General features: G+C 44.3%; 1 protein-coding gene across 2 annotated transcripts in view; it reads left to right on the top strand.

Annotated features, from left to right (window-relative positions):
- Positions 1-13734, top strand: part of FBXO16 (F-box protein 16) — an 88399-nt gene that overhangs the window by 71514 nt on the left and 3151 nt on the right. Inside the window, exons 8-10 of one of the 2 annotated variants that reach the window (XM_073624862.1) lie at positions 4840-4878; positions 7287-7512; positions 9705-13734. The exon at positions 9705-13734 is cut by the window's right edge and continues 3151 nt beyond it. In XM_073624862.1, the coding sequence (XP_073480963.1) occupies positions 4840-4878; positions 7287-7512; positions 9705-9772 (333 nt within the window). In that variant the 3' untranslated portion in view covers positions 9773-13734. The remainder of the gene's footprint in view (positions 1-4839; positions 4879-7286; positions 7513-9704) is intronic. The other variant, XM_073624863.1, reaches the window with a different exon arrangement.

The following is a 13734-nucleotide window of genomic DNA, read 5'->3' as shown; positions in this document are numbered from 1 at the left end:
TGTATATAAGCCTTTAAAATTAGCACTTTTGACTTTTCATGCTCGTGTCCCATAGACTTTAACGGTGTTCCGGCGGCTTTCGAATTTGCCCCGAACACCGCATATTGTTCGGTGTTCGCAGAACATCCGAACAACCAAAGTTCGGTCCGAACTTATGCTCTGGCCAAACCGTTCGCCCATCCCTAGATCAGGCTACCCATTAGTTATATCAGTGCTGCCCATCCTGAGGAGGTGAGGCCATAGAGAAACAGACCACCCATTAGTAATATCAGTGCGTCCATCCAAAGGAAGGGAGATCATAGAGGAACAGACTGCCCCTGAGGCTGCATTCACACCTGAGCATTTTGTTTTCAGGCAGAAAGTCGCGTGATTTAACCGCAATTTTTACCGCGTTTTGCCGCGATTTTGTACAGGTCAAAAGGTCATCTATGAAAAAAAGCAGAAAAACGCCCAAATCTGCCCGAATTGAGCTACAAATAAAGCTCCAGAACTTTTTTGAGCTTCAGGCGTTTGGCTTCAGGTGACATGGAGTGGAGATGTGAACCATCTCCATAAAGAATAATTGATTTTTTCTCCTCCAGCATTTTGGAGCTTTAGGCTTCAAGCTACAAAACGCTGAGTTGTGAATGGGGCCTTAGTGCTGTCCAGCCAGAGGAGATAAGGTCATAGAGGAGGAACATACTGCCCATTAGTTACAGTATATTAGTGCTGTCCATCTGGAGGAGGTGAGGCCATAGAGGAACAGGCTGCCCATTCGATATATCACTGCTGCCCATCCAAAGGAGGTGAAGTCATAGAGGAATAAGTTGTCTATTAGTTGTATTAGTGCTTCTCATCCAGAGGAGGTAAGACCACAGGAGAACAGAGTGCCCATTAGTTATATCAGTGCTGCCCATCCAGAGGAGGTGAGGCCATAGAGGAACAGGCTGTCCATTAGTTACAGTGCCTTGAAAAAGTATTCATACCCCTTGAGATTTTCCCCATTTGTCGTATTACAACCAAAAACGTAAATGTATTTTATTGGGATTTTATGTGATAGACCAACACAAATTGGCACATACAGTAATTGTGAAGTGGAAGGAAAATGATAAATGGTTTTCAAAACTTTTTACAAATAAATATGTCAAAAGTATGGCATGCATTTGTATTCAGCCCCCCTGAGTCAATACTTTGTAGAACTACCTTTCTCTGAAATTACAGCTGCAAGTCTTTTTGGGGATCTCTATACCAGCTTTGCACATCTAGAGAGCGACATTTTTGCCAATTTTTCTTTGCAAAGTAATGCCATTCTAACACATGAATATGCCTTGATCTACACCATTCCATTGTAGCTCTGGCTGTATGTTTAGGGTCGTTGTCCTGCTGGAAGGTGAACCTCCGCCCCAGTCTCAAGTCTTTTGCAGACTCTAACAGGTCTTCTTCTAAGATTGTCCTGTATTTGGCTCCATCCACCTTCCCATCAACTCTGACCAGTTTCCCTGTCCCTGCTGACGAAAAGCATCCCCACAACATGATGCTGCCACCACCATGTTTCACGTGAGGAGGGTGTGTTCAGGGTGATGTGCAGTGTTCGTTTTCCACCACACATAGAATTTTGCTTTTAGGCCAAAAAGTTCAATTTTGGTCTCATCTGGACAAAAGCACCTTCTTCCACATGTTTGCCGTGTCCCCCCACATGGCTTCTTGCAAACTACAAATAGAACTTCTTATGGCTTTCTTTCAACAATGGATTTCTTCTTGCCACTCTTCCATAAAGACCAGATTTGTGGAGTGCACAACTAATAGACCTGACCTGTGGATCTCTGCAGCTCCTCCAGAGTTACCATGGGCCTCTTGGCTGCTTCTCTAATTAATGCTCTCCTTGCCTGACCTGTCAGTTTAGGTGGAGGACCATGTCTTGGTAGGTTTGCAGTTGTGCCGTACTCTTTCCATTTTTGGATGATGGATTGAACAATGCTCCGTGAGATGTTCAAAGCTTGGGATATTTTGTTATAGCCTAACCCTGCTTTAAACTTCTCCACAACTTTATCCCTGACCTGTCTGGTGTGTTCCTTGGCCTTCATGATGCTGTTTGTTCGCTAAGGTTCTCTAACAAACTTCTGAGAGCTTCACAGAACAGCTGCATTTATACTGAGATTAAATTACCCACAGGTGGACTCTATTTACTAATTAGGTGACTTTAAAAAGCAATTGGTTTCACTAGATTTTAGTTAAGGGAATCATAGTAAAGGGGTCTGAATACAAATGCACGCCACACTTTTTAGATATTTATTTGTAAAAAAAAAATTGAAAACCATTTATCATTTTCCTTCCACGTCACAATTATGTGCCACTTTGTGTTGGTCTATCACATAAAAGCCCAATAAAATACATTTACGTTTTTGGTTGTAATATGACAAAATGTGGGAAATTTCAAGGCACTGTATATCAGTCCTGCCAACCCGGAGGAGGTGAAGTCATAGGGGAACATATTGCCCCTCAGTTGTATTATGGTTGGAGGAGGTGAGGCCATAGGGGCCATAGAGGAAGAGTCTGCCCATTAGTTATATCAGTGCTGTACATACAGAGGAGGTGAGACCATAGAGGAACAGACTCCCCATTAGTAATATCAGTGCGTCTATCCAGAGTAAGGGAGACCATAGTAGAGGAACAGACTGCCCCTTCGTGCTGTCCAACCAGAGGAGATGAGACCATAGAGAAACAGACTCCCCATTAGTAATATCAATGTGTCTATTCAGAGGAAGGGAGATCATAGAGGAACAGACTGCCCCTTAGTGCTGTCCAACCAGAGGAGATGAGGCCACAGAGGAACATACTGCCCATTAGTTATATCAGTCCTGTCCACCTGAAGGAGGTGAGACCATAGGGGATCAGGCTGCCCATTAGTTATATCAGTGCTGACCATCCAAAGGAAGTGAAGTCATAGAGGAATAAGTTGTCTATTAGTTGTATCAATGCTGCTCTTCCAGAGGAGGTAAGACCATAGGGGAACAGAGTGCCCATTAGTTATATCAGTGTTGCCCATCTAGAGGAGGTGAAACCATAGAGGAACAGGCTGTCCATTAGTTGTATCAGTGCTGCGCATCCAGAGGAGTAGAGGCCATAGGGAAAAAGATTGCCCATTAGTTGTATCAGTGATGTCCATCCAGAGGAGATGAAACCATAGGGGATCAGCGTGCCCATTAATTATATCAGTGCTGCCCATCCTGAGGAGGCGAGGCCATAGAGCAGGGATATGCAATTAGCGGACCTCCAGCTGTTGCAAAACTACAAGTCCCATCATGCTTCTGCCTCTGGGTGTCATGCTTGTGGCTGTCAGAGACTTGCTATGCCTCATGGGATTTGTAGTTCTGCAACAGCTGGAGGTCTGTTAATTGCATATCCCTGCCATAGAGGAACAAACTCCCCCTCAGTTGTATCAGTGCTGTCCATCCAGGGGAGGTAAGACCACCATCTGCTGCTTCTTACAAGCTGTGCAAAGCCAAGTCCTTGGTATGTTCTTCTATTGAGATTTATCACTAAGCTCTCCCAATCATGAGCTGTTGATACAGGACGAATAGCCAACTGAGCTCTCCTGTGTGCACATTGTGATATGTGTTCACTATAGACAGCAGTGCCCTGAAAGGCAGCACCACTGGGTTTATCAGTGCTGCCGATCCAGAGGAGGTGAGGCCATAGAAGAAGAGAGTGCCTCTCAGGTATATCAGTGGTGTCCATTCAGTATATGGTAGCTATTGTCATGAGTTTGCTCCATTTTTAAGGGCAAGTAATCTTCCAGCTTTTATGGTGCTTTTTTTTGTGCCTCCCTCCTCGGTCCATGCACTCATCTGCTTCTCCTGGGAGCCAAGGACCAAAAAAATATATCAGGATGGCAAGTTTCTCCTTTAGATCTTGCAACAAGTATGTAATGCAAGAGCCTGCCTGACTGGATATAAATTGCTTGGATAGTTGAGGTAGGTCCTCATATTACATAGCTTTGGTAGATCCAAGGATCAGAGATTTTGTGGCTAGATTTCAACGTTTCATGTACGTTGAGCCTAAAGCTGAGCAATCTGATTGTACAATTACCTTTAGACTTATCATCGGCTATGTAGTGCAAGAGCCCACCTAACTCAATACAAATGGAACATTTTTTTTTTAGTAAGAGCAATTTTGGCCCATCCATACGGGGCACGGAGGCGTCGTCCCCCTAATCCAATGTGTCCGGCCCCTAATCTACATGCAGGGGGCCAAATGCATGGATTCCAATGGGGTTTTTTTTTTTTTTGTGTTTTTTTTAGAAGCACATGATTAGAGCCAGCCCAAATTTTTTTTTACATTTCTTTCGCTGTTGCTTTTGAAGATTTTCCCTCACTTCCTGTCTGGTAAAACGTTGTCCCCAGGACAGGAAGTGAGGGGAAATCAGAGTCTCAGAAAGCAATGAAATCTTAATCCTTCCCCATTCCATCTAAAACTAAGAATATGTTTGGTCCGGACATACATTTTTAAACATTCTTTATTTATGGAAACACTTCTTACAGAAAATGGGACTTAAACATCGAAAGCAAAGAATTAGTAACTGCATCGTATTTCCATATTTTGAACACATATAAGAGCATAGAAATTGCATAACAGGAAGCCGAAAGACAGACCGGAAATCCAATTTTTTATTTTATTTTTTCGGACATCCAATTTCAATTATTTTTTTCTCTGGCTTAAATAAATGGTAAATATGAGAAATGAAAAAAAAAAAAAAAAGATTAATGTGTAAAAGAGTGCTAGTGACAGCATGTAAACACCGTCATAGGAAAAATGTGTAATAATGTAACAATGGGTAACACCGCTCTCCCTTTCTTATAGCCACGTAAATCACTGTTTAGACACGCAGATAATAAACAGGTACAAATATCGCACGGGGGCCCCGTGTTGACATTTCTCTGTGACCATCACTCATTGGGCCCCCACATTCCACATCCCGTCCATACAATGGGGCCCTGTCACCGGTGGATCAGCCTGTCATCGCGGCTGACATCACACACCTGCACCTCTTCATCCATTGTCTGTCATCTCTCGGGGGGATGAAGGCCGTCACAGTTAAACACCTCCATTACCTGCGTTCACAGAGCACGCTCACATCAAAGGCTGCGGGGAAACGGGAACAAGCTTTCCTTTTTACTTTTACAAAGGTCTGGCATGTTTGCTCAGTATTTGGTGGAGGAATTTTGTGAACACAGCTCGAAGCGAAATGCAGCGGATGCAAACGGATTGCGCCATACTGACAGCAATGCATTGTCTCCTAATCTGCTTAAGGGTGGAAGCGGAGTCTTAAATGTATCTAAAACCAAAAATGTTTTGTTTACAGGTATAGCAAAAAATAGTTTTATCCCTTTTTTTTGGCTAATTCAACAATCTCCTTTGGATCTACCATCAACCTTGTAGGACCCACCTGATTTGCTGCTAATTAAAAGGATTGTTGAGGTTCTTCTTTTTTATAAAGTTTTGGTGAAGCCAAAGGAGGTTGCACAATCAGACTGGCCAGCTTTAGACATCTGTCACCTGAACAGGTATCCCCATTGGAAGAGATTCCCCTCAATACCTGGTAATCATTGAGAAGGTGAATTTCACCAACCTGACTGGGTTCAGTTGGAAGCGCAGGCCAGTCCCTCACTACCTGTAGACCTCCTGCTGTGGCTTCCGACAAGAGAACGTCGGGCCATTTTGTGCCCTTCTTTATCCCACTCCCTGCGTCTGTGGGACACAGTGAGCAAAATATACCCGCTGAGATCTCCTCATTCTCCTGTAGCCCCTATACTCAATAATCCGCACTTTTCTCCAGGACAAAATCCCCAACAATTTACATGGTGGGTTAACAAGGGCCTTTACAAGATAGCACACTTCATAGATCACAAAGGAATCAGGCAACAGGCTTATATTTATATATATATATATATAAATATACATGTGATACATAGTAGGAAAGTCTGTGCCTAACTGAGTTCCCTTGTATACCCAGCTTTGTTATCCACTCCATGCACTCTCCTAAGTGAGAACCTCCTACTCTTTACCCCCAACTTATCCGTTGTGTCACCCAACCCCATACACACCACCATTGTGCACCCACAGTCCCTTCAACCTCTTTATATGCACCCCAAATCCATATAACCCCTTCCCCCCCAGGCTCACTAATAGTTTGAGGAGTTTGAGTGCAGGGCATGCCGGTTGGCAGAGGAGGGAGGAGAGGCGAGGATGGAGAAGAGAGATCAGCGTGCTGCTCACTTTATTCAACTCCGCCCACACAACCTACAAGGGAGAGAAAGGAGTGAGCGCACTGCTGACAGATCCAGAACGTGAGTGCACACAGACTGATCTTCCCCCTCTTCTGACCCCAAATCCTTACTAATTTAGCTTTCCTAAGAAATTTGTGCACCTGTGGCCCCACCCTTGGTACACCACTACCTAAGAGGGGTAGATTTCCTCTCACTTCCTGTTGCATTTCTGTGTACCGCCAGGGAAATTTTAGTTCACTTTCTGCCCCAGAGTTCAATAAATAATTCTCTAACTCCATCCAAAAAAATTAAATTAATAGTTTCCCTACCTTATCCAAAACGTATTATAGGTTTTGGCTGTGTATACATTTTAATGGCTGTAAAACGATCCATCATTGGATAGGTCGGCTCAGGCACATGTACAGAGCTGATCCGAGTGGCTCTGTACAATGTGATCACTGTGATGACCAGTTGCAGTGATCACAAATGTAAACAGCGTAGTGCTTATATTAAAGAGCCCGCCCCTTCCTCTTACAATGGAGGAAGAAGGCTCTAATGCATGAATAAATCATTTATTAGCTCCAGATCAGTGGATCCCAAGGATGTGGGATCATTTTTAACCCTTCCCCCTTCTGTATAGCTCAACACCATCCTGTCTATGCAGTGACCTGTTTAATAACCCTTCATCTGCAATTTTGTACATTAACACCTTCCCTTCCTCCTCCCTCTGTGTATCACCTATGCATTTAATGCATCTCGTGCTCTATTACCAAGCTTCATAAGTTAAACATCCCAGTGCCAGCACGTTTCTTCATTTCCAAGAAATTGCTGCAAAAGTAGAGCTCATTCTGGGGTGTTTACTTTCATTATGGCTGTTTTTGTACTGTCCTGGCATTTTTATTTGATATGTTTTATAATAGAATGTAAGAGAAGCAGGTTTTGTTTTGTTTTTTTGTTTTTCATTTTTGGTCTTTTTTCTTTTTTGTAGTATAAATGTAAGTAAAAAGGTAAAAATACAACCTTTGTATATTCTGTTTCTAGATGTCAATTGCAGTTGAATTTGGAAAAATCCCTAAGGCCCAATCCAGACCGAACTGGGCCGCCCACATGAATGGAGAATACCCAGCAAATAAGACAACGGCGAAGACCCTGGTACAAAGCACCAAATGGAATGCGGGTATAAGGCCTGCACCGGTACGGGCGGTAGTGCCTCAATTGTCCAAGAAGGGGAGCAAGGCCTGTGTCCGGACATCCAGGAGCTCTCCAAGTATGTTCATACTTCTTGAAAGAACCTAATCAGTCTCTTAGTTCCAACAGAAAAACCTCTCCATATGCATTAATCTAAGGGGCAGTCCACCTATAATTAATACTGTTAAAGGTGGAGTTTGGTGGGCTAAGTCTTCCTTCGGTTCATTATATCTGGCTGTATCTCTGGATCTACTGATCCTTTTTGTCATGGACAGGGATCAGTATCCACAGAGAGAGGGACAGTCCAAGAGATAAAGGAATGTACCTAAGGAGACATGGGTTTCATGGAGGCACTTGAGGCGCACTGGGGTCACAGGATGACATGGGATACTCTGGGGTCACTGCATGACATAGGATGCTCGGGGGTCACAGGGTGACACAGGATGCTATTGAGTGCACTGGTTTCACTTGTGATGCAAGATGCTCCGATGTCACTAGGTAAATTAGGAATGCAGAGTCACTGGAGGAACAGGAGCCCTGGGAATACTGGAGACTTAGGGTCTCAGAGGCTCTGGAAAGACAAGGGTCGCAAAGTTACTGGAGGCACAGGAGTCCTGGGAACATTGGAAACACTAGAGACACAGGGGTCATAGAGTCACTGGAGGTGCAGAGGTGCTGGAGACACTGAAGACATGGAGTCACAGAGTCACTGGAGGCACAGGAGTGCTGGAGAAACAGGGGTCACAAAGTCACTGGAAGCACAGGAACATTGGAGATACTGGGGTCACTGAGTCACTGGAGGTGCAGAGGTGCTGTAGACACTGAAGACATGGGAGACACAGAGTCACTGGAGACACAGGAGTGCTGGAGACACAGGGGTCACAGAGTCCCTTAAGGCACAGGAGTGCTGGAGACACTGGAGACACAGGGGTCAGAGTCACTGGAAGTGCAGATGTGCTGGTGACACTGAAGACATGGGTCAGAGTCACTAGAGGTGCGGAGCTGCTGGAGACAATAGAGACACAGGGGTCACAGAGTCATTGGAAACACACAAGTGCTGGAGTCACTGGGAACACAGGGGTCACAGAGTTGATGGAGGCACAGAAGTACTGGAGACACAGGAGTCAGAGTCACTGGAAGTGCAGAGGTTCTGATGACACTGAAGTCACTGGGGAAACCGGAGACACAGGGGTCACAGAGTCACTGTAGGCGCAGGGGTCCTGGAGACAATGGAGAAACAGAGGTCACAGGGCCATTGGAGGCACAGGAGCGGTGGGAACACTGGAGACACAGGGGTCACAGAGTCACTGTAGGCGCAGGGGTCCTGGAGACAATGAAGAAACAGAGGTCACAGGGCCATTGGAGGCACAGGAGCGGTGGGAACACTGGAGACACAGGGGTCACAGAGTCACTGGAAGCACAGGAGCACTGGGGACACTTGAGACACAGGAATCCCAAAGTCGCTGGAGGTACAGGAGCACTGCAGATAGACAAGTCACAGAGGCACACAGGGGTCACAGAGTTAGCTATATTCAGAAAAAATCCCAGTGAAGTCTTGTTCACACAGGTGTACTTATGTGTACGTCTCTGCAAGGGCGGTGTTTGCCTGCAGAGGGATGCACAGGTGTTCCGTGCATTCCCATGCGGGCAGTCCCGTGTCAATCGGGACAACCGCTGCTTACAATTTGACATCTGAGTGGGTGCATGCAGGTCCCCATAAACTATCTTCATTTGGGGACCGGTGCCTGCACCCATGCAGCTGGCAAATTGCGGCTGTGTCCGTCCCCATTGACATGAGATGGGCTGGCTGGATGGGGATGCACAGTACACACTTAAGTATGCCCGTGTGAATGAGGCATAAGTGTCTTGTGTTTAGTGCTCTCCAGAGCCTGTAGCATCAGCACCTAGGATCACTATACACTTTTATTTTTTGGACTGCTTGGCCCAGTACATCCTTTGTGTAGAAAAAAAAAAGGTGATTGCCTTAGGTGTAACAATAGGTGGAGAGGGCAAATAGGGCAGGACTTGCAATCTATTGTATGCTGCTGAAGTAGTTCCCAGCACATGGGGGGGGGGGTGCTTTGGCCCTTTTGCTAATGGGCTTTGTACCATCACAGGGGGAAAGGGAGATCATACAGGTGCCCTTTGTGTTGGGGAGGCCAGGGTATCGAAATATGCAAAGTAGATAAAGAATCATTATTGTATGTCTCTCTTTATGAACACCGTGCTAACCAAGTCATCTCTTCCCATTTTTGTGCTTTCCTTTTTCAGCAATAGCTCTGTTTGAGAGTCAGCCATGGCAGATCCCGGAAACTGCTCGCGATTCAGATGAAGAGTAGGACCCCAGAGGAGGCTATAGGAGGCATTAGCATTGGGGGGCTGGTAAAGAGGGGACATGGGGCAAATGCCCAAAAGGACAATTTTATTTTGGTCAAATGAAGGCTCACTTGTGATAGTGAAGAGACCTTCTTCTTTGTTGTACATGCTTAACCTATGGTGAGCCAATGGGTTCCCTCTAGATGTACAGTACATTGTTCAACTGACCCATGTAAACAGGTACACCAGTTTTATATTGTATATGCTACTTTGGTATTGATTTCTATGATTTCCTGTACCTGTACACTGTACTGGAATCCACTACTAAAGTCTTTGCTCTTCTGGCCATGCAGACTAGAGGTACCATCACTCCCCTGGTGTCCTTTACACCTGATGAGACATTTGAAGTCCTCCCCATCTTGAGGTTCTAGACTTCTTAGCCGTCACTGGCTGGTTTAGCCTTCTGGGACTTTTCAAAAAAGAATATATACAGTATTTCACAAAAGTGAGTACACCCCCTGCATTTTTGTAAATATTTTATTATATCTTTTCATGTGACAACACTGAAGAAATGACACTTTGCTACAATGTAAAGTAGTGAGTGTACAGCTTGTATAACAGTGTAAATTTGTTGTCCCCTCAAAATAACTCAACACACAGCCATTAATGTCTAAATTGCTGGCAACAAAAGTGAGTACACACCTAAGTGAAAATGTCTAAATTGGACCCAATTAGCCATTTTCCCTCCCCGGTGTCATGTGACTCATAAGTGTTACAAGATCTCAGGTGTGAATGGGGAGCAGGTGTGTTAAATTTTGTGTTATCGCTCTCACTCTCTCATACTGGTCACTTGAGGTTCAACATGGCACCTCATGGCAAGCGCCTGCTCCCTATATCTCTGTCTGAGGTTTTGGTCACACAAAAGCAGCCTGAAGACAGACAGCTTCTGCTGTTTTGTCTCTTTAGATATCCCATAGTGCGCCGGGAATCCTTTGTCTTTTTAAAATTTGTATTTATAAAACAAAGATTGTATACATATAGAAACAAAATCATATATTATACATCACTTTAGAAGACATATAAAGAAAAGTTTATTTTATATATAATAGCTATAGTAAATATAATCACTCTAAATGCACTGTCATTGCCTAACTGTAGTTCCAGAAACTGGTATCCAGCCACTTGCCGACCACCTAACTGGGAATTTACATCATGATTTTTATGTTAAATACTGGGGTTATGGCTGCAGCTAGATACCATAACCCCAGTATAATTTTTTTCCCTTAGGCGGCCAACTTTCCGATAAAAGTGATCCCAGTTTGCGGATTCACTGCGGGATTACTTTTAGAAGCCCCCCACCATCTCTCCACTTCCCTGGCTTATGTTACCGATCAGTGAGCCCGGGAACCATCCGACATTGGCAGTGTTTTTCTATAGAGATGAGCGCCACTCATCTCTATGCCCTTGGAGGACTGGAGCAACATCATACATCACTTACGGTTCTCGGGCCATGTAAACATGTTTTTTGTTTTTTTTTCTTAAAGTAAAAGATAATTTTATTTTGTTTTTTATAATCTTTTGCTTTAAAGGGTAAAGGAGAAATTTGGGGTCTTTTAGACCCCAGATCCCTCCAAAGAGAGGACCTGTCATGCTGTATTGGTAGATGTTTACATTCCTTGTGATAGCAATAAAAGTGATCAAAAAAGTTTTTTTAAAAGGGGCAGTGTAAAAACATTTTCTAATAAAATAAATAAATATTTTTTTTAACCACTTATGGACCGCCCCCCCGTTGTTATACGTCAGTACTTTGAGGAGGGATATCGTTGTTATGGCAGCAACTAGCTACCATAACCCCGGCATCCTCTTCTTCAGCTGGTGGTCCGCTTTCAGGTAAAAATGGTCTCTGCAGCGGATTCGGATTTATAATAAATAATGAATAAGGAAAAAAAAAAAGCTTTTTAAACGCACCCCTTCCCACCAAGCTGGCGTGCAGAAGCGAACGCATACGTGAGCAGCGCCCGCATATGAAAACGGTGTTCAAACCACACATGTGAGGTATCGCTTCGCATGCCCACAAGCAAGATGGGCAAATGCCAAGAACGAAAATTATAAGGTGATTTTTCTTATAAAATGTTAATTTTAGCGGCGCAATGCTTAGGAATAATGCTTGCCTTAATTGTATCTTATTATGTAATTATATGAATTGAAAATAAAATTGTCGCTATATGGTTGGAACTCCGCTTTAAGTGGTGTTAGGTGAAGCTGCATTCAAAAAAACAAAATTTCAAAATGTCTTCAGGCCAGTGTAGGTGGCATCAGTTTGACAAGGTTGAGACAATTCTGAAATCATTCAGCACCTATTTAAAGGTGCCTTTGACCTTCAGTTGATGTCCTTCTGACCTGCTACAAGTAGGCTTTGCATCCATATAGACTTGTATGAGAATGCAAAACCCATCTGCAGCAAACTAAAGCCCACCAGCACAGGTCCTTACTGTTATTCTCCTTATAATGCAGCACCAGAACAGCCTCCTGAGCCCAGCAGTGATCTGCGTGTGGAAGCAGCGGTCTCTCTGCAGAGGTCCAACAAACCCCTGTATTGAGTGAGACCTGTAGCTCTGTAATCAGCAAAGCTCCCAGACCCTGTTACATGAATTAGTTATTTGGGTGACTCAGCAGCCAACACAGTCCCTGCTGATTGAAGAGCTCTAGCTGTGACTCAGCGGAGGGCATGTCAACACAGTCCCTGCTGATTGAAGAGCTCTAGCTGTGACTCAGCGGAGGGCATGTCAGACCTCTGCAGAGAGGCCACTGCTTCCATATACAGCTCAAGGATCCTTCTCTGTACTTGTAAGCAAATGTCTGCTGTACAGAAACCAAAGCCTCTGACACTTTGATTGTAAATGCCAAGCTGCTAGTCTGGTTTATTGCTCCTTGGATCTGCTATTTACTACTGTCCACAAGGCATGACCTCTTCAGATGCCTTCTGTCCTTCCCAGTGCCTTAGATCAACTCAATTACCTCTACCCCATCTCTGTCTGTCAGTGTCATTGTGTGTCTGTGTTCATCTGATGACATCATAATGCCTTGGGACGTAGAGGATGTAGGTGTCACTCCTGACCCCTCTCATCTGGAGAAACGAGAACCTGAGAACACGCTGGAATATCCACTTGCCGACCGCAATACAGAAATATATGTTGCGTTTTGAAGTGGTTTACAGGGGTTATGGCTGAAGCTATCAGCCATAACCCCGGTATTTTTTTTTTCCAGTCGGTGATTCTACTTCTCCTAAAAGCAATCAGAGCGGCTGTCGGTGTTTCTCGGACTTACCGTTCTTACCAGCGAGCCCAGGAAGCGATCCAATGGTTCGCATCAGCTGGTCACAGAGGTGAAGAGAGACCAGATCATCTCTGATCACCTCTATGATCTAGGGCAGTGATGGCGAATCTTGGCACCCCAGATGTTTTGGAACTATATTTCCCATGATGCTCATGCACTCTGCAGTGTAGATGAGCATCATGGAAAATGTAGTTCCAAAAATTCTGGGGTGCCAAGGTTCACCATCACTGACCTAGGAGGACCAGAGCCACGTCATGATGTCCCTTCCCGTCTAGGGTGGAAGTAAACTATTTTTTTTTTTAAAGCAAAAGATCAAATATATTTTTTATCTTTTGCTTTCAAAGGTAGAGGAGGAATTTGGGGTCTTATAGACCCCAGATCTCTCCACAAAGAGGACCTGTCATCCCTTATTTGTATTACAAGGGATGTTACATTCCCTGTAATAGGAATACAAGTGATCAAAAAAAATTAAAGGGACAATGTAAAATGTAATAAATAAAAATAAAAAATTTAAAGTGCCCCTATCCCTCCGTGCTCACAGGCAGAAGCGAAAGCATACATAAGTCGGGCATGCATATGTAAACGGTGTTCGCATCACACACATGAGGTATCGCTGCAAACGTTGGAGTGAGAGCAATCATTTTATCAC

This window comes from Aquarana catesbeiana, linkage group LG04, assembly GCF_042186555.1.
Source record: "Aquarana catesbeiana isolate 2022-GZ linkage group LG04, ASM4218655v1, whole genome shotgun sequence".
In the NCBI taxonomy this organism is placed as follows: Eukaryota; Metazoa; Chordata; class Amphibia; order Anura; family Ranidae; genus Aquarana; species Aquarana catesbeiana.
Note: the sequence above shows the minus strand (reverse complement) of the source record. Positions and strands in the feature narration are given on the sequence as shown.